The 23,614-nt window shown below is 49.6% G+C and overlaps 1 protein-coding gene across 17 annotated transcripts in view; it reads right to left on the bottom strand.

Moving 5' to 3' along the window:
• FAM120B (family with sequence similarity 120B) overlaps positions 1-23,614 on the bottom strand; it is a 94,004-nt gene that overhangs the window by 34,410 nt on the left and 35,980 nt on the right. For 16 of the 17 annotated variants that reach the window (XR_006966003.1, XM_047101097.1, XM_047101096.1 and 13 more), the window contains 2 exons: positions 22,156-22,328; positions 17,500-17,592 (listed from right to left, as the gene is read on the bottom strand). Coding sequence is in view for 16 of the 17 variants with exons in the window: in XM_047101097.1 (XP_046957053.1) it covers positions 17,500-17,592; positions 22,156-22,328 (266 nt within the window). In the remaining variant the exon portion in view is untranslated. Of the gene's footprint in view, positions 1-17,499; positions 17,593-21,927; positions 22,041-22,155; positions 22,329-23,614 lie in introns of all 17 variants that reach the window. The other variant, XM_047101101.1, reaches the window with a different exon arrangement.

The following is a 23,614-nucleotide window of genomic DNA, read 5'->3' on the forward strand; positions in this document are numbered from 1 at the left end:
CAATGGAATGAAGACAGATTTACACCCAAACCCGACCTACTGAGGTCCTCCAAAAGCCCTTCAAATGCAGTTTTCCCCTACTGCCAGAAATACAAAGTCGTCATGTGCTACAGCAAGGCGCGAGTGATGGAAGGTCAAGTGATGCGATCTGCAGAGTTTATCTTGTAAACACCCAACCAACCGTGCGCGTCACTCAGGACTGAGTGGCGGAAACTGTAAAGTCTGCTCTTGGAAAATAACTAACCGTAAAAGACAATGTTCATGCTCAGTCACTTTTTTAAGTGAAAACAAAGCCTCAGCATCAAACACCATCCCCGGCGACCCTGTCGGGTACAGTCGGGACTTGCCAGGTCCTGGTGGCACCAGTGAGCACAGGGCAGCACCAAGGACATGTTCTTCGTGTGGGCGGAGTGGGCAGCTGAAACAGAGCCCCCGAGGGCCCACCGTTCACTGCACTTCCTCTAGGCTCACTGAGCTGCACTGGACATGCTGTGCCCATCTCACAGCTTACAAATGACTTCTGTAAGAGAAGTGAGCCCGTAACCACGTCAAAGCAGGTGAAACAACTAATGCGGGACTTTGGTCTCAAGCCGTTACGCTGCCCTGGGGTCACAGGATGGGCGGTGACATCACCGGCACTTTAGGGACACTTTTAATTCAAGAAGCTGTACGGCCATTAATTCAGTTTCCTAAACATGGCTTTCTTCCTCCTGCTCGAAGCGAGCGAGCGTGGAAGACCCAGGGAGACCAGGGGACAGACAGCACAGGCAGGGCTGGTGCCGGGGCCTCAGACCCGCAGCTGGCTCGCCCAGGTTGAGCCACTGCCACGTACAACTGCTTGCCAGCACTGCGTTAGTGTCGGGATCAGCTGGCACACTGGCGGGGCTCTCCTGTGCCTCCACATCTGGGAAGCAGAAGGTACCGTTGTAAGCGTCAGGTTGTGAAAGTTCTACTTCCCAGAACATGTTAAGGTATTTCTCAGCCAGGGGCGCCTGGGGCTCAGTCGGTTGAGCGGCCAACTCTTGGTGTTCGGCTCAGGTCATGCATGGTCTCACGGTCCGAGGGACTGAGCCCCTCGCCGGGCTCTGCACTGACAGTGTGGAGCTGCCTGGCTTCTCACTCTCTCCTCCCTCTCTCTGCCCCGCCTCAGCTCGTGTGCTGTCTCAAGATAAACAAACTTAAAAATAAAAAGTATTTCTCAGCCACGTTTGCCTTGTGATTTTCCTTTTCTGATTATAACGTGAGGGCTGGAAGACAATCTACACCCGCCCCTCTCCTCCACAAGTCTATTCAGGGAGAGGACTGTCCCAAACTGGCTGAAGTTACATGGGAAACAGAGTGAAGAGACGGGGGAAGCCTGCTGACCACCAACAACTCCCCGGTTCCTCGGTGAGCAGAGAAAGCCCCGGACTTACACTAACTGGGCTAAGAAGAGAGCAGACCGTGTTCACAGGCTGCAGGATTGACACCTGAAACTCTGAAGCCACCTTCCCACCAGAGGGACCCCAGAGCCATCGTTCTTCTTCCCCAAACAACTGGCGCTGAGGGCCCTGGGAGCCCAAGTCAGGGCAGGAGGCTGGGCCTGGCCCAGGCTCAGTCACCAGTAAGCACGGACCAGCTCCATGTGGCTAAAAGGTATGGCCTTACAGATAAATAAAATCAATAAAGATGAGCAGCCCGTGTTTTAGAAATAGGATTTAAGGTGCTTTGGAATAAACACAAGGAAAAGCTAAGCCCTGCACGTTTCCTGCCCAGGTGATGGGGCATTTGGTGGGGACCCAGAAACTGGAAAAACCAGTTCTGATGTCCCAAAGCTTCACAGGAAATATTTAACAGTAAACAGTCAACGGTGGTGTGGCGTGGGTTCACATGCCAAGGAAGGCTCATTAACTAGGGCTTATTGGCAGTTATGTAAAACGATGATCCTATGGAACAAAACTACCATTCTTGGCCAGCTGCAGCCCCCGAGCCAACCTAAACTCAGTTTCAGACAGTGCTTCACCAGCGGGATTGTCCCGTGAGCAACTGGAAACCCACACGGGGTGAGAACACTAACAAACCAAACACCAAAAACAAACCTGGGAGCTCCTCTGGTCTGAAAGGCTGATTAGATTTTAGAGGTTCTGCCTGAAGTTCCCGCTCACCTTTAGGGTCCCCTGCCTGCAGTGAGGCACAACGGTACAAAGTAACCCCCAAGGGTACTGCCTGAGACTCGATAGGCAGGGGCAGGACCAGCGGAGGATGCTGGTCTGGCCTTTGTTCACATCCCGCTGTTACTCCACCCTCCGGAGTCAGGATAGTTGGTAGGCCCTGGAAAAGTCATTTATTTGTAAGTGCAGGAACGACATGGCCAGATGTGCCTGATAAACACGTGAGCCTCTGAGGACACCATTCTCAGGTTAAACGCATTAGGCGAGTGTGTGGGGCCGTCCTATCAGCAAGGCCCCTCACCGTGCACATAGCAGGTAATTTAAAAATAGCTGTTGAGGGGCGCCTGGGTGGCTCGGTCGGCTGGGCGTCCGACTTCGGCTCAGGTCACGATCTTGCGGTTCACGGGTTCGAGCCCCACATCGGGCTCTGTGCAGACAGCTCGGAGCCTGGAGCCTGCTTCTGATTCTGTCTCCCTTTCTCTCTGCCCCTCCCCTGCTTGCACTCTGTCTCTCAAAAACTAAAATAAAGTGTTAAAAAAATTTTTTTTATAAATAACCTCTACACCTAACGTAGGGCTTGAACTCACAGCCCCGAGATCAAGAGTCGGATGCTCTACCAACTGAGCCAGCCAGATAACTCACGAGCCTCCTTTCATAGAAACGTGTTTAAAAAGAAAAATTGGAGGGGTACCTGGGTGGCTCAGTTGGTGAAGTGTCCCACTTCAGCTCAGGTCATGATCTCAAGGTTCGTGGGTTTGAGCCCCGTGTCAGGCTCTGTGCTGACAGCTCAGAGCCTGGAGCCTGCTTCAGATTCTCTGTCTCCCTCTCTCTTTGCCCCTCTCCTGCTCACACTCTGGGTCTCTCCCTCTCATTCTCTCTCTCAAAAATAAATAAACATTAAAAGAAAAATAGCTGTTGAGTGGGGTGCCTGGGTGGCTCGGTTGGTTAAGCGTCCAACTTCGGCTCAGGTTATGATCTCATGGTTTTTGAGTTTGAGCCCCGTGTCCAGCTCTCTGCTCTTAGCTTGGAGCCTGCTTCAAATTCTCTGTCTTCCCCTTTCTCTGCTCCTCCCCTGCTTATGCTCTCTCTCTCTCAAAAATAAATAAACATTTAGAAATAGCTGTTTACTATATACTTGAAACTAATATAACATTGTATATCAGTTATATTTCAGTAAGAAAATTAAAATTTTCTTGTTGTTTTTATTCAAAAATTTACATGAAAATACATGAAGATCCATTAAGGCCGCCCTGCAGGGAAATTCAAATGGGCTCCCCTTTCTCCTAAGGCGCAGGGGAGGGGCAGTGCCGGGCCAGTGACAACAGCAGGGCTGGCCCTTCCACGGCCCGTCTTGAGAAGCCACACAAGAGAGCCATTTCTCCCACGCCCTTCCCACCCAATGCCACTTCGTGTCACATCTTTAATCCAGGCAGGAGCGTGCTGTGCAAGAGATGCCCTTGGAGCATGGGTGGACACTTGCCCAGAAGAGCAGGACACAGGAGCCCGGAGCCCCAGGGACTGGCTGGCGGCAGCACCCTGGGAGCAGCATGTGGAGAAAACACTCTCTGCCTGGCCGGGTCGGCACGCTGTCCCAGGAGCGAGTGTCAGCAGGACGGGAGCCTCGAGGTGCCAGCTGGCAGGGCACCAACCATTCTCCTCTGCAGCCCTCCTGACACGCTCTCAAGGTCCAGAATGGATGACCACGCACAACAAACAAACAAAACAATTTCTATGTATTCTTTGGATGGCTTACAGGAAAGACGAAAGACGAAAGAACAGGGCAAAGAAGAGAAAGCAGAGCTGGGTGTAAGGCGTGTCGACCTGAAGACCTCGGGGTGCCTGAGGACACCACAGAGGGAGCGGCACAGTATGTGTGCGTCCCGCAGGGTATAGCCCCCTGCTGCTGCGGGCCAGCATACCACTGGCCACTCCACAGCCATCCCCCTACCCGGGACCCTCTCTAGGCCGAGTCGCTGAGCACGCAGGAGATCCCACACCATCCTATGGCACCAAAGACGGGCTCGGTGAAACCTCCACCTCCCTGCCCTCCTACATCCTCGCACATCATGGCAACACGCCCACCTTCGCCGTCAGACCCAAACTGCCACCTCCGCCATCAGACCCACGACCGCCACGAGGTCTACAGCGCTACTCACAAACGTACAATCACAGAAAAGTTTTAAGAGAATGACAAAAGGCTAACCTTTACAAGAAACAGAGTGAGATAATATCTAAACTGTTAGCCGTGATTCCACCATTTCCCCCTTACTGCCTGGATCGTGGTCACCAAAGACATCCTACAACCAATACACAGGAGCAATGAGGCTACAAGTCATGAAGTTCTGGCTTCTTACTTTCCAACGTCTAGCTCCTGGGAGAACTTTAGAGGCTCTGATCTGCCACAGGCGTGAAATGTTGGAGCAATGGCACAGAGACAGGAAGAAGAGGGCACAGGCCCTGCCACCACCCGTGGGCCCACTGAGGCCCAGGGGAGACACGCTACATGGGGTACCCACGTTCTGTGGGCTGGCAGTGTGGGAGCAGCACAGGGACCACAGGCATAGAGAGAGGGACAAGGACATCTCAGGGACACCCACCCCCCTCAAGCCAGGGTACATTTCTGCCAATCCGTGGAATGGAAATGAAAATGAAAATTCCATCCTGAGATTTGTTTCTTCTATAGAAAACAAATTTTATTTGAAGATTCCTTATTTTTAATTTTTTTTTTAATTAAAGAGAGGGAAAGCACCCACGTGCAAGCAGAGTTGGCACAGAGGGAGAGTCTTAAAGGCTCCAGGTGAGGGCGGAGCCCCACGTGGGACCTGACGGCACAACCCTGAGATCATGACCTGAGCTGAAGCCAAGAGTCGGGACACTCAACCAACTGGGCCCCCCGGGCGCCCGTGAACATTCTTACTCACAAGGACAGAATGCGTCTGCTAGCATCCAGCGCGAACATAAGCACACGTCAGTACTGATGACAGTATTAAGCAAATCAACATCAGAGTGCCGACAAGGCACAAAGATCCCATAAAAGTCACAGAGGACTCAGTTTCCACCCCAAGTAACTGAGGATGTATTTCAATCCATTTAAACAAAACTAGCTGAGTACCTGCTAAATTGCCAGAAAGTGCGGGTACAAGGGAAGACACAGGGGTGAATGAGGCCGAGTGTCCAGTCCTGAAGAGCCGTGGCCCAGGGAAACCCCAGGAGAGGGGACAGGTATCCTTGAGCAGGAGAGAGGGTTACTCGCTGAGAGAGGAAGGGGACAGGCCCTGAAGCAGATGTGGCATCACTGGCGAGGTGTCACGGGGCACATCAGCAACCGCCATGTGTGGGTACCCAGCAGAGGAAGGAGCCCCTCTGCAGCAGGTGTATGCAGGAGGCAGTGAGGCCGGGGTCTGGGCAGGGCCTGCCTCCAGGGCAGGGGAGTGGTGGGGGGCTTTGGATGGGACTGGGGACACAGAATCAGACTGTGGATGCCTGAAAGGCCAGGCCAGGGCCCAGCGTGAAAGCTCTAAGCACCAGTCCTTCATCTCTGCCCAGATGCAAGCAGCGAACAGAGGGGAGGCCAGAGGCCAGATTCAAAGTCCCAGGGAGGGTTCACAGTGAGAAGTGCAGGGACAGCAGAGGACAAATCGAGAGGGACCGAGGCCCCAATCTGCAAACAGCTTCTCTGCAGGTGTGAACGGCACCCAGAACAGACAGGAGCCTCTTCCGGGCACGGCCAGCCTGAGTGTCTGTGCGGACGTATGGCCGGCTCCCAGGCTCCGTGCTGAGGCCGCTCAATTTTGCTGTTGTGGCCTGCCAGCATCCACAGACGCCACATGGGAGGACAGGCGAGGCTGTGTAGCAAGCAGCTTCACTGAGCTCGGAGGCGGTGGCCCGGGTGTGGCCTGCCTTGCTCTACACCTCTGACTCGTGTCTCTCTTCCGCAAAGGCAAGTCAGCTGTGGGGCATCTGATCGTTCTGGACCCTTATGTGCTGGAGATCCGGGCAGCAGAGATCTCCCCTGAGAACTTCCATGAGGTGTCCCACCTGCTGTCCCGAGCCAGCCCAACCTGTCCTCACCAAACTATGGGCGGCCACCAGCTCTCCTCCGAACAACCTGGAAGGGTGGCTGTGGGCACTGACGACATCTGCTTTCCTTGGGGCTCTCCGGACAGAGAGAAACAGCTCCCCTTAGTACTCGGGACGGAAGCACAGGAAAGGCACCAGGGTAGCACCAGGGCCAGGCAGCGGCCCGCAGCCCCCATGCTTGCAGCTCGCCGGCGTCACGAGAGCAGGAGACGCTCCTGCTCCTCCATACGCTCCCCTTTTCCACCTTTGATGATGCTCCTCCACAAATGTGCCTGCTCACCAGAGCTAATATCCTCTGAACCACACACTGGGGACACGCCAGGTGACGTGTGTAACCCTCATCACAGGGCCACAGGCACAAGAAGGGACACTGTCATCTGCTGCCAGCTCCAGGAGGGGTGGCTGGGCCCCTGAGAGTGCCCTCCTGCTCAGTCACACAATGACCTTCTGCCTGCGGATGCTCCGGAAAAGCATTTCAAGTCCTACGTGCACATGAGCATCAGACTGAGGGCCTGTCCCCTGAAGGTTTCCCACCTGTTTTCGTTGACATACTTAATTTAACCCATCTGGGGAGTCATCTTCTGTGCTTACATATCAACTTAAAAGTTTCAATAGATTCTCTTTCTTTTTTTTCCCCCCATTCTGAGAGAGCAAGTGCAAGCAGGGGACAGGAGGGAGAGAGAACTCCAAGAAAGCTCTGTGCTGTCAGCGCTGAGCCTGACACGGGACTTGATCCCACAAACCATGAGATCATGACCTTAGCTGAAATCAAGAGTCGGACACCTAACCCACTGAGACACCTAGGCGCTCCCAACAGGCTCTATTTCTACTATTCATTCATTCATTCATTCATTCATTCATTCATTCATCAACTTTCTGAGCGCCTAACAGTAAAAGCATTTTTTCTAAATATCTCTTTTAATACACATTTACACCATCCTGTATTTCTCTGGCTGTTTTAGTAGTTTAATCAGTAAAGCACCATTTCATAGATTTTATTCTGATGTGCTTTAAAAATGTGGTCTCCTGGAAGCATTTTGATTTTATCACTAGAATTTGAAGTGTTTGATTTGATTTGACGGTTCGCCAGCAGGGGCAATACTGACTCAAGATCTCGTAATGAAGATTTCTACGCTTGCTGTTACACACGCCATGTCTGCTCTTCACTTTAGAGGCTGTTCGGGGAGATGGTGGGAAGCAATGATGATGTCTGGCGCCCCTCGCAGCCCTGACTTCTTAACGTGGCTGTGACACACACTGGTGCCCTGACCTTGGGCAAATCACTCTGTGACGAGAGCCTGACAGGAGAGCCTGCCCGCACCACCACCAAGGTCCCGTTCATCTGGCTCCAGCAGACAACATCATCTTCAGTGTTGAAACTTACTGAGCACCAGACATCGTACGGCATCGAGCAACACAGAGGATCCAACAAGAGCCAGCCACCGTCCCGGACCCACCCCCTAGGCCCCAAATCCAGGCTTCATCATGGGCAGGCTGGACTCCGGAGCACAGAACGTACACCCTCACCAGACCCTTCAAGGGACCTCAGCCAAGACACCAATCTTTGTCTTCATTTCCCTACCAACATAACAAGGACTTTATTTCCCTCAAAGGAATGATATAAAAATTAACTGTGTAATGTTTACGAAGCCCTCCTAATTTCCCCCCAAAATGCTCTAATTTTTCCTGTTCCTGAGGAATGTATGCCAGGCCCAGCACAATGACCAGTGGGACGGACCTCTGTGACGGACAGTGACCTTTCTGCTCACTGAAGAGCCTGCAGACTTACCTGCTGGTTTAAGCCAGGGGCCAGCAGGTAAGTCTGCCAAGGGCCAGAGATCAGTATTTCTGGTGTTGTGGGCCTTACGGTCTCTGTCATAGCTCTCAACTCTGCTGTCGCGGTGTGAACTTAACCTTAGACGCGGAGATCTGAATTTCACATAATTTCCACACGTCGTGAGACATGACCCTTCTTTGAGTCTTCTCCCAAACTTCAAAGTGGCTTATAGGGCAGTTTTTCGATACTCTTCTGAGGTGAGAAGACAGCTGAGGCAGCGTGCTCTTCCGTCAGAGCTGTGCACCCACCCGTGGTCGGAGGACGCCGAGCGACCCCGTGAGCTCTGTGCTCTGACACGTGTCCACGGAAACCACGTCCCAAGAGGAGAGGCCCATGAATACTGTCCATTTTACAGACTCGGTTCAATGAGTTGTCAGTGAGTTGCCCGTGTGTGCAAAATGTTTTTTTCCAAAGCCTGCAATTCAAGGATGCTCCTTACCCTGGTCGTTTACTTTTCAGCAAGCTCTATGGCTGTGGCCCCAGGCCGAGGCGCTCTGTGTGGAGGCCCCGAGCACCCCGGCTCTCAGAGCTTCACCCCGGCACCTGCACTCCCGTCAGGAGAACAATGGGCTTCCTGACAGGTGCGGGCCGTCAGGGGCACAGGCGGGCAGGTGTGTGCACCTCTGTCCCCCACACCCTGCACCACCTGTCACTCGGCGCACAGGTCATGACCAGGCAGACATCACCTAACCTTCCCTTTCCAAGTCTGCAAACACCCTCTACTGTAAGGCAAGTGGAGACTCTGGTAAGAAACCTGGCGAGTGGCGGCTCCTCAGCCCCCCCAAGGACGGCGGCCCCTTCCTGTGAGAACACAACCAGTTCCCACCACCCACACCGCACCCATCAGACCGCGGGTCTCATCCCGTAAGTCTGTTTTACCTTCAGCTGGTAAGACACTCTTCCCCAGTAAAAGCAATTTAGTGCCACTTCCTAACAGTTAGTTGCAGAGAGGCTTCATTTTAGCTTAAAAATCTGGGCATTTGACGTCTCACCAAATGGTGGCACCTCACTGAACCTATATTTTACTTATTTTTCCTTAACTGATTTACGTTACAAATATTCCTCCCAGAGATGGATCACCAAAGCAAGGAATTTCCTTGTCCTTCGACAGAAACAGATCCTTTGATTCATCACACATTCCACTTCTAGGCATGCAGTTTTAGCAAAAAATGCCAAGCCTGTTACAAGTCACTCCATCCAACAGTGGCACTAGAACATCTTCAGGAACTCCATGGTGAGGCCCTCTGCGGCCCTGATGGGTGGGTGAGTGCGCGTGTTTCCCCCAAGCCCTGGCCCGCCCTGCTCTTGCTCCCAGCTCTGCTAAGAGCTCTGACCTAGGTTCTCCCAGGAGGCCTACGTTTCCCGAATGGAGACATCAAGGCCCTTGTCTTGATGATTTGATTGGTCCTGATTGGTGATTCTTTCCTCTGTGGGTTCGTGGTCTAGCACTTGCTATCATTTATAACACTGCTGGCAACCTCTTTTCAGATGGAGATTATTTGAGAACGAGGAACATGATCAAAGGGTGAAGTCCCAGATCCAACGCAGAACCAGAAAATTGCCCACAGAAACATCAAAATGCCTTGTTTCTTTATTTCTACTCCAACAGCTAAACGTCCAACAGTGCTCTAGCAAGGTGATACGGACCCCATGTTAAAGCACAGGAAACAGATAAAACTGCATGTTGTGGATCCGCTCCATAAAAATCATTCATCGCTGCTATAAGGCACTTCACCAAGCATTCACTGGGCACTGTTTTACGCCAGATGCCGGAGTATTATAAACAAGAATGAGATACAGTCCCTGCCCTTGGGACCATACAATTTAGCTGCAGAAACACATCTCTCAGATGCAAGATAATTATAAAATACTGTCAAAGGAAAGTACCAAATACAATAGTTTTAAAAAGCCAAGAATGAATGACATAGACCTGATACAGCAAGAACATAGTCTAGAAGTCCGGGAGCTGAGTGCAGACGTCTCTTCTGCCTGCGACTCCTGGCAAGTTCTGAAGTTCGATGTGAATCCCTATCTCTATGTTCAGACGTAACCATGATGGAAGTCTCCCATAAGCTTTGGCGTATCCCATTTTGGTCTCAGAAAATCCAAATGTCTGAAAAGTGTGAACAGTTTCACAAAAAGGAATACATGCATTCAATTCCACATGAGCAGGGCACCAGGTGGGAGCTGTGGGATAGGAAACCATGTGGGGTTTGCCTTCCCAGGGGATGAGGCAGAAATGGGATGGGCACAGAGCCCTCTCTCCTGCACCCTCCTTCTCTGCCACTTTTGCCCCACCCTCTCCTCCTTCCCCGCTTTCATGCTGTGAGCTGTAGGGTCCTCACTCTGCTTTTCAAGCCAGGAGCCAATTGACTGAAACCACTGCACAGCCGCCCATGCCCACGCGTGGCTTCCAGGGCTCTGGTCCTCCCACCACGAGCCACAGCAAACACAGTGGTAAAATTCTGTGTCGGCAGTTGCCCGAAGAGAACAGCTGGGAGGAGGAAGGGCCTCCTGCACCTCCTGCTCTGCCCTGCCGGCCCCCTGGGCCCCGGGCAGAACCCAGCCACAGCCATCTCTTCAGTTCTGCTGGGAACCTCGTGGAGACATGTCAGAAGCAGAGGGGCTTTGCAAAGGGGGCTTCCTCACAAGGGCTGCACCTGCACAAGCAGTCTGTGGAGTCAAACTGGCTCTAGCCACAGCAGCAGGGTACCAGGCACTGGAAAGCGAATGGGAGAGAAAGCACTGACCCTCCCTCCAAGGAGGCCTTTGTCTAGCAGAGGAAGGACATCATGAAGATCCCACTCGGGACACGCAGCCTCCTCACCGAGGTCCCCACCACAACAGCCCGCCCTCGCTCTACTCCCGAGCTACCAACACTGGTGCTCCAGAGTGAGGCTCAGCGAACGTATCTGATGGAAGATGTCTAGAACGTGAAAGGTACTACCTAACAAAAATAAATAAAAGGTGCGCCACAGGCTCAAAAGCAGAGAGAAGGCAGCACGAGACCCGGTGTCAGCGGAGCGCTTCCTAACCTTTGCTTCAGTGACCTTGTGCAACGGAGGCATGATGCTCCTGCAGGGCTGGAGGACAGGGGGCAGAGAAGACCAGCAAACATGCAGCCCCATCCTGCGGCGTCCTCTGAAGAATGAGGGAGGCAAGTGACTGGCTGGGAATGTTTACTGCAGAAGCTTTTTGCTTTATCCACCAAAGGACAGAGACAGTCTGAGAGACCAAGTTAAAGACGGAGGATGAAGCGGAAGCAAAGACAGGGAGCGGGGCCCATCTGCACAGCAGCCCCCAGGGAGGGCGAGGGGCGGGCTCCAGGCCCAGGTGGAGAAGCCTCAGGGCGAAGGGCAGTGCCCACACTTGCAGTGAACGGTAAGGCTGACCCATTTTAAGTACTCTTCCAGATTATTTCTGCAATTTTACAACATAAATCATTAAAGTATGGAAGTTTAAAACCTACATACTACACAAGGAGTTCGTGAAGACTCAAAGACTATTAGAGTCTTAGAGTTCAAAGGTGGCTGTTTTGCCTCACATAACAGAGACGCCCGCAGGAAAGGCGTGAAGAGTGTTATGTGTGATAAACACGATGATGGAACCTCACCGAGAGTGGCACGTTCAGTAATGCTGTCACTCAAGTTGCCCGCCGAGGGCCCGGAATGAACAGGGCCGGGTCGCCGAGCGCCAGGGTAAAGAGGACCGTAATACAGTCAGGCTTTGCCTGAGGCATGTGGAGGCCAGTCCAACCAGAAGCTAATGCTGCATGGACGTTAGCTGACCTTCACTGCAGGGCTGTGCACACAGCTCACCCGTATGAGACTCCCTGTCCACTGTGGGCCAAACCATGCTCCCTGCACGTGCATGGTGCTGCTGGTGTCGGTACGGCTCACGGTGACACCACCAAGGCGCGTGTGCCCCAAGAGCCGTGCATCCAGTAAGTCTTGAAAAGTCTTACAGCGGCACTGAAGTGCACTGCTTCTGATGTGGTATGGCTCGGATTTTATAACAGGACTTTCCTTCCATTTATTCGTATTTCTTTCCTTTTATTCCCCAATCAAAGATGACTGGGCGCTTTCTGATGAGTGGTGATGAGCAGAAAAGGTGGCTGCCGCCTCCTGTAAGCTCTGAAGAAGCCGCTGGGGCACTCAGACAGTGCTCCCCAGGTCCCTGGTACACCAGAGAGGCATCTGGAATGTCCTAAGCATCCTGTTGGCTCTTCCCAAACAGAGCAGCAAGAGGTAACTGAAAAGCACCACTGTGCTCCGGGAAGGGGAGAGCAGGAGGCTTCTGAGAGCAGGCACCACGTCTGCTTGCTGCATTCTACCTGGCTCAGCAGTGGCAGGGGGACACCCCACCTTCTCTAGAGGACTTCACAAAATGCTCTGGGCAGGTACCCGTGTCTGACAAAATACCACAGAATGAGTGAGATAGCTACTTCTAGCCCTTCTACATTTCTGGACAAGTACATGCATGCCCACATCAGAAGCCAGTGTGCACAGAATGGATCAGGAACCAGGGCTCCCGGAGGCCCAGAACTCCCCGTCACACGCCAGGGGCCCAGCTGTTAGAGCCAGGCAAGGGTGGCGAGGCATCGACAGAAGTGTCTGCGGGACACCTCAAGACACGTGACTATCTCCTCTACCTTGGCAACCTCGTCTTCAATTGCACAGAGGCAAAACCCCAACAATCCGCCCCCCCACCTACAGCTCCTTAAAGTGGGGCCTCACAAGTTATCTGATCACTGTGTGATTCAGTCCATTGCTTCGCTGACTTTCCCTCCTAAGTATGCAGAGATCCCAACTTAATCCCAAACATACCCCACCTTTGTGTGTGCTCTCACATGGGCTGTACGAGCCAAGCGCCAAAGGCCCCCCTGAGCTATTCAAAGTACAACGACGACCATGTCCTCTAGAACGGTAAGGTGAACACATGCATGCACAGTCATCAACACGGACAGGAAGAGCAGCAAGCACACAGCCAGCTTTCAGAGAGGACGCAGCTACAGCTGGGAAGCCCGGCTCCTCGCATGTGTTCTCAGCACCGAGGACAGCGTCTCCTGTTAGCTGTGTGACTGCCCTTTGTGCGTGAGGAAGGCAAGCTGTCTTTGCATTTTTCTTCACTAGAAGTAACACTGCAGCCCTTTCTTTTTCTTTTTTTTATGTAACTGTTGCAGATGACTCCTTGTCATAGATCGCAGACTTCTGCGTCTGTAAATGAATGTATGTATAATATGGGATATAACCTTCACATGTATAATCTACCTCCCTGGATTTTTAATAAATATGTAAATCCATACACCACCTTAAAGCTAGAGTCAAGCTGTTGGGACAAGAGAAATATTGCTGGGTGCAAACCTAACAGGGCACTTTTTAAATTGCCCATGAGTACCAGCGAGCAGGGATGCCCAGCCCTGCAGCCACGTGGGTCCACTGTTCGTGGTGAAGACAGACGTTTGGACCACCCAGACAAGGCGCTCCTCGGCAGTGGGAGCGGAGTGAGGCCCTAGGGGGGCCCTGCCCTGCCCACCCTCACAACCAACCCAGTCAACCAAGACAGCCAAGAGGGAACGACCCTGGGCTGATGAGAAGGTAGGCCACTGAAACTGCAGCTATTTTCAGTCCCCACCGCTGGTTAAAAACCTCCATCCTCCTTGGGACACTTCCCACAGGGGCTCTAGTGGCCCCTGGGAGCGGCCCTTCGCGTGAGGAGAATACACACCACCCGGTTACAGTCCTAACAGGGAACCGACGCCAATAACAGCTGGCACAGATCCCATTTTTGCTGGAGAAGCTCTGACAATGGGGAAGGTACCTGGTCTGACTGGACAGGCCACAAATCTTGAGTGCAGAGTAAGTGCCGAGCCAGAGAGAGAGGGCACAGCAAGGTGAGCTCCCACTGGAGTCACTCTAACTCTAAGGCGCACGTTCCCTCTGGTCCCTCCCTCCCGGTGATAGCGCCTTTCTTTCAGAAAAGACCACTGGTTGGTTGTCAAGAGCCGATTCCACTTTGGCTCCGCCAATGACAAGGTAAGTGTAGGATGATGCACTTGATGTGGACAAAGTCAAAGAACGTCCCACATGGTGCCGGCGTTAAGACATCCCCTCCAGTTCACAAGAGAGGTATGTTCATAAGAACTCGTTAGAGTTCCCACAGCTGGTTAGTGACAGAACCCAAACCTACCCTTATCAGCATGACCCCAAACTCCAGCTCACTCTGCTGCCCACACTACCTCAGTTTCCCCATCCACGTAACAAGGCAGGAGAGAGCATGACCTCCAAGTTCCTTTCTCTTTCTGCCTGCCTGTTTAGTTTCACTGGGAGGGGAGAGGAAAGCAGATGAGGGTCAAGGAACAGAGAGGCCAGTGGTAGCAGGACAGCAGTCTGGGAGGAAGGCCCCAATTTGGTATTAAGAACTGTATGAACCTACTAATAACTGAAAATCCACTTTTTTTTTTCTTTTTCTTTTCAACGTTTATTTATTTTTGGGACAGAGAGAGACAGAGCATGAACGGGGGAGGGGCAGAGAGAGAGGGAGACACAGAATCGGAAACAGGCTCCAGGCTCTGAGCCATCAGCCCAGAGCCCGACGCGGGGCTCGAACTCACGGACCGCGAGATCGTGACCTGGCTGAAGTTGGATGCTTAACCGACTGCGCCACCCAGGCGCCCCGAAAATCCACTTTTTAAAATTGTGTTTTGCCAAAAGGAGGAACAGCGATCAGGTGTTCATACTCAACGCGAAGAGCTAACATCATGCTTAATGGTGAAAAGCTGAGAGCTTTTCCTCTAAGATCAGGAACAACAAAAAGATGTGCACTCTCACCACCTTTATTCAACACAGTACTGGAAGTCCCAGCCAGAGCAATCGAGCAAGGAAAAGAAATAAGACATCCAAACTAGGAGGAAGAAGTAAAACTGTCACTATTTTCAGATGACATGATACTACATGGAGAAAACCCTTAAAACTCTACCAACAAATGGTTGGAACTAATACATGAATTAATAAGGCTGCAGGACACAATATCAATACACAAACTATGTTGCATTTCTATATACTAAGAATGAAATAGCAGCAAGAGAAATTAAGAGAATAGTCCCATTTATAACTGCACCAAAAAGAATTAAATACTTGGGTATAAATTTAACCAGGAAGGTGAAAGACCTGTACTCTGAGAGCTGTAACACACTGACGAAAGAAACTGCAGACGGCACAAAGAATAGGAAAGACCACCCCTGCTCGTGGATGGGAAAACAAGTGTTGTTAAAATGCCCATATTATCCAAAGCAATCTACAGATTCAGTGCAACCTCAAAAACATTCCAGTGGCATTTTTCACAGAAATATGGCAAACAATCCTAAAATGTGTATGGAACCACAAAAGACCCAAATAGCCAAAGCAATCTTGAGAAACAACAAAGCCGAAGGCATCACGCTCCCTGACTCCCAACTATATTACAAAGCTATCGTGAAACAAAACAGTATGGCATCAGCATGAAAACAGACGCAACAACCAATGGAACAGAATAGAAAGCTCAAAAGTAAATCCAAGCATGCATGGTCAATTAATTTGCCACACTGGTTTGGAAGCGCCATCATCAAAAAGACAAAAGATGAGTGCTGGCGAGCATGTAGAGAAAGGGGAGCCCTTGTGCACTGCTGGTGGGAACACAAACTGGTGCAGCCACTGCCAAAAACAGTGTGGAGGTTCCTCCAGAAGTTAAAAATAGAGCTACCACACAACCCAGCGATGCAACTTCTGTGGAAATATCTGAAGGAAGTCAAGTCACTATCTTGAAGAGATACGTGCACCCCACGTTCACTACAGCATTCTTACTCACAACAGCCAAGATATGGAAACAACCTAAGTGTCTATCAATTGATGAACAGATTAAAAAAAAGAGAGACATGGTATCTATACACAATGCAATACTGTATTATTCAACCATAAAGGAAAAAAAAAAGAAATCTCGCCATTTGTGGTAACATGGATGGACCCTGAGGGCACCATGCCAAGTGCAGTAAGTCAGAGAAAGACAAATACCATATGATTTCACTCATATCTGTGACCCTGGGGTGACCAAAATAGGTGAAGGGGGACAAAAGGTAAGACTTCCAGTGGTAACATAAATAAGCCATAAGATGTACATAGTTAATACTGCTGTGCCGCAGATCTGAGAGCTGCTAAGACAGGAAACCGTGAAAGTTCTCATCACTAGAAAAATGTTCTGTAACTATGTGTGGTGACAGATACTAGCCAAACTTACTGTGGCGATCATTCCACAATATACACAAACATTGAATCATCATGTTGAGCACCTGAAACTTCTATAATGTCAATGATACCTCAATAAAAAAAGAATTAGCACTAACCTACTAATAACCCCAAACCCATTATTTAAAATGGCGTCTTGCCAAAGGAGGAAAAAAAGTCCACTTTTAAAATGAACTTTCTTGAATATGATGGATGTAAAAGTGGAAATACAAAAGAAAAAACCCGGCCCTGTTCATTTAATTGGACCACCATGAGAATTAGTTTATGAAGTAAACCTAGTACATAAGAGTTCTGAGATTAGATTAAATATTGTTTATAAATGAAATTTATCAGGCTTTTTTTTTCACTAGAAAGACAAGTGAAAACTAATTCAATTAACTAGAAACTATGGATAAAACTCATTATCATCATCCAATGGCATTTACAAAGCACAGTCTTAAGTTTCCACAAACAACTGGCCTGACCTTGGGGCTTCTTCTAAGAAATAACCATCAGACGTAAGAGGGTGTGGCCACAAAGGAGAGTAGCCGGGGGTTAGCTGCAAACGGACTAGTTCGTGAAATTAAAGGAGTAAACACTCGTGAATGGCAGCGTCTGAATAACCTCCAGTGACCAACACTGTTTACTAAACACTTCACAAGCAAGGCACTGGGAGAGGACACAAGGCAGGTGGGATGTAGCCCAGCCCCAGAGAGCAGACACCAAGTATGGGAGACAAGGTGTGTGTGCACCAAAGTCACCAATACCAGAAAAAGGCATCCTGTTCTCCTAAAATTAGCAAGACTTATAAGGGATCAGACTGCTGTCTTCGTATTACTACAACACTGAGACAGGATTAAGAACTGTCAATTTCTCAGCACTGGAAAGAGGCAGCACTTGTGAGCACATGACCCAGCTGCGACACAGGTCTGGATGGCCACTTCCAAGAAATGCGGGACGCCATTTGTACAGAGATCTGCTTGAAGTTCACTAACCCAGCAGGACTCAGGGCTCCGCTGTGGACAGACGAACCACACCACTGCACCAGGAAAACATCTTGGCTAAATATGCCTTTTTATCTTTTCTGTGAAACACCAACCAAAACTAAACAGAACAAAGGGGTGGTGAGGCAGGGTGTCTTCAGACCTGTGACGATCGGTCAGTCATGCAGTACCTGTAAGTCTATGAGCTGCACAGTTGGTTTTCCTTGGAGGCACAAGGCCTGAGCAATGAAAGCATGCAGATCCTCCAGGCAAAGCGTGTCCACCTGAAAGGGACAGAGAAAGAGAACCAGCATCAGCTCGGGGAAAAACCTGACCCTGCCATGGGCTCAATGGCTAAATGCAGGCACTCGCACAGGGCAGCAGAAGAGGCAGAGGTGAGCAGGAGTCCACAGTCCTGGTGTAAAGCTCTCCATGACGTCCAGGGCCAAGATGGACCAGGCCTGGTCACTCTCCAGCAAGGCAGAAATCTCTGGGACGCCCGGCAGGGGCATGAGCCACAACCAAGCTGGACTCTTAGAGCAACACAGGTGATCGTTTTGGGCACCAATTCCCAGGGCTGGCAGTTCAGGGGTCTGTAGTGTGAGCTGGCGAGATCAAGGCTGGGATAAACTTCCGCCCCTGCCAGCCCCGGTGAAACCTGTGTACTCAGATCCCAGTCTGACGGAAACCACAACCCCCACATCTGAGCCCCTCCAGTCTTGCGTGGAATCGGGGCTAACCAAAGTGTGAGTGAAAACAGGGGGGCAGGGGTGTGGAGAAAGAGTGGATGTGGAAATTCTGGATCTCAAGTGAATGATGGGAATGACGACAGCAGGCTACTCTCGGACACCATCTCCTCTCAGGGTTACGGGCAGTGACTTTGCCAGCTCAGCCACCAAATTCTGCCAGCCAGACAAAATCACTACACGAAGCCTTGCTCAGCGTTCTCACTGCCATCGTAGGAACACAAGACCTTCTTTCTGGAAGGGAATGCATTCTGTGGCAAGTAAACGCTTGAAGGGGAAAAAATCAGGGAAACCACCACAAACTCATGGATAAGAATTTCGATTCTTTCTCAATGATAAAAATGGCTAATATGTTTACTCCCAATAAAAATGACCCCATCATAAACCAGAACGACTGTTCCCTGGGGACTCCTGCTCCCCCCTGCTCTCCTGGAGAAGCAAATACTTCTGGCATCCGTCACCTCTGCCCCACGCAAGGCAGCAACCCTGTCACTACCCTGCCCTGTTCCATTTTTATTCTGAAGAAGTTGTTGCCTTTGTATAAATGACAGCTATAATGATTTCAGGAAAAACACAAAAGTCTACAGATGTGTGGTACTCATGACCGAGAAGAAAGGCTCCAATCTACAGAAGCCAGACCAAGCAAAGAACACACTGTTTTTCTATTCCATCAGCGCCCACCTCTCTTCTGTTTAGACTGGGTTTGTTCGCATGTAATTCTACTTCTTGCCATTAGCAAGTTTTGAGTAAAATGCCTACTTATGAGAAAAGAATAACTATCTCATATGTCATGGTTTTCACACTTAGCTAATTTCATATTCTGCCACCATCTTCGTAGTTAACCAATCTTAAACCACAGCAGAGAGTGCCAAATTCTTAATAACACCAAAGTTTTTTTTAGAATTTCACATAACAGACATTATTATTATAAAACATTTGCTCTACTATAAATTATAAAAAATACGTACACTGGCTCTGATGTAAACTTACTCTTCCAGGGAATTTTCTCAGATAAACTTTTAATAGGAAGTGTTGTTGCTAACTTGGAGGTTATGAGACCACTTAGCTTCTCCATAGGTTCTCTACCACCCACCGTACATCAAAACATTTAACTTAAGCTTGACCGTATAAAAATATAGTATTTTTATAAATTTATATTTTTAGCCTTATGAAACCTAAGAAAATAATGAACCTGTGAATACATTTTAGTACCTTCATCTCAGAGATGCCACTGATGTGTTGACTCATTGTTTTTCAGTTTTAAAAAGTCCCCATTTAAATGTGCCCTTTAAGTCAGGCCAACATGTCTACCTCGCGCTGACTCCCACTAGAAGTATTCTTTTTTTTTTTTTTTAACATTTTTTATTTATTTTTGGGACAGAGAGAGACAGAGCATGAACGGGGGAGGGGCAGAGAGAGAGGGAGACACAGAATCGGAAGCAGGCTCCAGGCTCTGAGCCATCAGCCCAGAGCCCGACGCGGGGCTCGAACTCCCGGGCCGCGAGATCGTGACCTGGCTGAAGTCGGACGCTTAACCGACTGCGCCACCCAGGCGCCCCCCACTAGAAGTATTCTTATTTAAAGGTAATTATTAGTATCACCAGAAAGATAAAAGTGGAAATTTTCCTCCTGATGCTTATTTGCTTCAGGTTTACATAAATATATGAGATGTAGAGCTACTGTTGTGTGGTTTGGACTTTTTTTCTGCTGGAAATGGATTTTCATAACTGACAGTCACCTGCACAAGTGACAAGCACAGAGCTGTATGAGTGACCGTCAATGGGTCCGACAGCCCGTCTCTCGTGCTGAAAAAGTAATTCAAACTGTGTGTCCCACAAGTTACTGTCCATATGCACACGGCTATTAGGAAGAAAACACACGAATGTTTCTGGATGCGAAGCTATAGCTCTTGGTTATCCACCATTCCCAGTCCCCACTATGGCCCCCTCGCAGCCAAAAATGTGAGCTGATAATGCATGTGTATGTAATAAATACTGTCAAGAGAAAAGCAGTTTTACACTTAAAAATCTATCTTCTGCCATTTATATTTCTAAGTCTGGTACAAATAACGGAACTTCCTACTCAAAACAGTAATGCAGGGTGCCTGGGTGGCTCAGTCGGTTGAGGGTCCGACTCTTTGATTTTGGCTCAGGTCATGATCTCACAGTTCGTGAGATCAAGTCCCATGTTGGGTTCTGCACTGACAGTGCAGAGCCTGCTTGGGATTCCCTCTCTTCTTCTGTCTCTGCTTGTCATCCCCACACTCTTTCTCTCAAAATGAATAAATACACATTCAAAAAAAAAAAAAGCTTAAAAAAAACCAGTAATGCAAAAACTAAAGTTTACACTGGTGCATGTGAACCCAGTAATGAAGCAATAAAATCTCTGTGAGTTATTCAGCCATACCACATTTTTACAAAATGCAAAATGCAGAACTAGCTATAGACTGGCAGAGACAAAAGAAAAATTTAGAAAAGAAAAAGAAAAATCGGTGTAACGTGCCCTTGAAATGTAATTCCACGATAAGAGTAAGTTTTTTTTTTAATTTTTTTAATCTTTATTTATTTTTGAGAGAGAGACAACGTGTGAGGCAGGGAAGGAGCAGAGAGAGAGGGAGACACAGAATGCAAAGCAGGCTCCAGGCTCCAAGACGTCAGCACAGAGCCTGACACGGGGCTCGAACTCATGAACTGTGAGATCATGACCTGAGCCGAAGTCGGACGCTCAACCGACTGAGCCACCTAGGCGCCCCAAGAATAAGTTTCTTAATGATAATCAATAATTCATAAAGTGAATTCAGGTTTGAGAAATAGTCATGTAACTTTCTACTCCAGCCGAGTAAAAATCTGATGGTTATGCCAAAGAGACCCGAGATCTGTCACATCGGAGCCCAGAGTAGAAGCTAAGATGGCTCAAAGGGGTTGAGAATACGGGAGGTCTAAGTGGGCTAAAGAAATAGAGAAGTGATTGCAAAGGCCTTTTTTCATTGTTGCTGTGACAAAAGTGAGACAAAAGTCATTTAAAAATAATACAGACAAGGAAGGGAAGCGGGAGAGGGAGTGATCCGGTCCTTCCTTCACTGAGGTGTCTAAACATTACCCTGCACTTGGGCAACTATTAAAAAGGCAAACACTGAGGCACATGGGTGGCTCAGTCGTGAAGCACCCGACTTCGGCTCAGGTCATGATCTTGCAGTCTGTGAGATCAAGCCCCGTGTCGGGCTCTGTGCTGACAGCTCAGGAGCCTGGAGCTGCTTTGGATTCTGTCTCTCCCTTGCTCTCTGCTCCTCTTCCGCTTGTGCTGTATGTCTCTTTGTCTCAAAAATAAACCTTAAAAAAAATTTTTTTAAACAGGCAAATACCTTCATGCGCCTTTGTAATTCTCACACATTAAGTGTGAAACTAAAGAAACAAACTGTCCAACTTGTTGAGGAACACCAATCAAGACCTAGCACTGCACCCTAACTCGAGGCCTCCACCCCCGGGTTTATCTGGGCAAGGAGGACACACACTGTGACGACAGTGATCCTAGTGGACACTTCATTGGGCCCTTCTACAAAACACATTTCATTGTCCCACGGTGCAATGCCCCAGTAGCCCCAGGGAGTAACCATACCTCGTCCCAGACTGGCATAGGGAAGTGCTTAGTAAACATCTGGAGAGGAGTGAGCGACTGCGACTTGGACAGTGGAAGTAAGCTGCCAGAAGCCCTGGGCCTTCTCACCACGACCCCGGACCCCAGGCCGGGAGCCACCTCGCAGACAGTGACAGCCACAGGGGAGGCACCACATGAGTCAAAATGCTTGGAGAGCATAAGCAAAGTGAAAGCAGGTTCCCTCCCCTGCGAGGTCTCCCCAGCCCCCACTACACTCACGTGCATTGCAAGCCTCCAGGTCCGACAGCAGACAGGCCCCTGACGTGTGTGCCAACATGGAACCCGTGTTTTAGTGAGAGAACCGCGGGGGGCTGGCGCTCACGGGGTAGATGCTGGAAAATGGCACGGGAAAGAGTCCGTAGCCACACCCCAGGCCACCACCCTCCCACAAGGCCAGGGCAGGAGTGAGGAGCCACTGCAGCACCCAGGGTGAGGAGCTCAGGTTACCTGCACGAAGAGGTAGGTCAGGAGGCAGCACAGCGCTTTGAAGGGATTCTCCACCGCCTGCAGCTCTTCTCTCGAGGAGGAGAGGTCGAAGCAGCCTAGCAGCGCGTCCAAGCGCCGGGCTTGTATCCCTGCGTCTTGGTTCAGCCACAGTAATTTCAAGCTAGGGGTTCCCCCTAGGTAAAAGCACAAACTCCACTTATCATTATCCTTTGCACCACCAAGTTATCACATGTTTCTTGTAGAAATACAATAAAAGAATAAAAGACGCAAACCTCTTCTCTTTCTGACATCCTTGGGCTTTAGGGCTTAAAGAGCTAGAAAGTAAACATGGACAGACCTACCTGGTTAAAAGAAACAAACCCTAAAAGGCCAACACAGATGTACTTCATTGAGAACATTCTTCTTTTCTTAAAGGCTGTGTTTTGAGGGAAATGAGGGCTTTTTTCCTACCTGCGCTTCATCCTGCATTGTGAGGAGTGCTTTTCAGAGTATGTGTCAAAGGCCCTGTCTCAGGGTGTGAGAAACAACACAGCCACACGAAACGCTGCTGGGAAGGCCACCAACTGACCCTGTTAGCGTGTTCTCTTATTCCCCTAACCAGCAGTTTCCAAACTTGAGCGTAAAAAGAACCCGCTGCAGAGACAGATATAAATGTAAAAACCACGTTTTCCTGGGTCCTGCATGCAGAAAGCCCGCTCCACCAGCTATGAGAGTACCTGGAGTGTGCACTGAACAACCTGCAGGCTTGGGTGCAGGGCATCTGGGGACCCCATGCTTTCCAAAGCATGTCCCTAAAACTAGTAAGCAGAAATTCCTAACATAATTTTTAGTGTTTCATTCCTATGTTTTACATATACATTTAAATTATTAAAGTAAAATAAAACAAAGAGACAGCCATTACTCGTTTCCTTAAACCACAACAAATGACAGTGTGAGTCTGCAGGAAGGACAGAGGCCTCGCTGGTGCTGGCAGACAGAGCTACAGATTCCGGGCCGAGCCAGGTCCCTGTACGGGCAGCTGCTGGGCATTTCTGTAGGGTCATGCCTGAAAAGCCAGGACAGCTGGGGTCTAAAACCCAGTAACCAAATGGCATCAGAATTAAATGACTCAAAAAGGAAGCTCTTTTTTCCTTATATTGCTCACAGTATTATTTAACATTCTCAGTTGTGTATCTCCCACCATCAAAAGTGAAACAACCGAGCAAAGTCACTTGCATTTCTGAAATGGCTGAAGTGTTTCCTCTATCAAAAAACATTTATCATATTCTGGGGAGAAAAAAAAATCATTTTTCTCTTTCAAGACTGAAAATACTAAAGATAACTGGCAAAAAAACCCCAGACCCAATCTCCCGCACTAGTTAATAAGACAGAGATACTACTCCAAGGTGATCACAATGGTCAGTCATGACTTCCCAGAAACACGCTTTTCAGGGAAATAATCATCTTGCAGCGACAGCAA

Source organism: Lynx rufus, unplaced genomic scaffold (assembly GCF_022079265.1).
Source record: "Lynx rufus isolate CCGP_SWC_20201006 ecotype Redwood Valley unplaced genomic scaffold, mLynRuf1.p SCAF_56, whole genome shotgun sequence".
Lineage (NCBI taxonomy): Eukaryota > Metazoa > Chordata > Mammalia > Carnivora > Felidae > Lynx > Lynx rufus.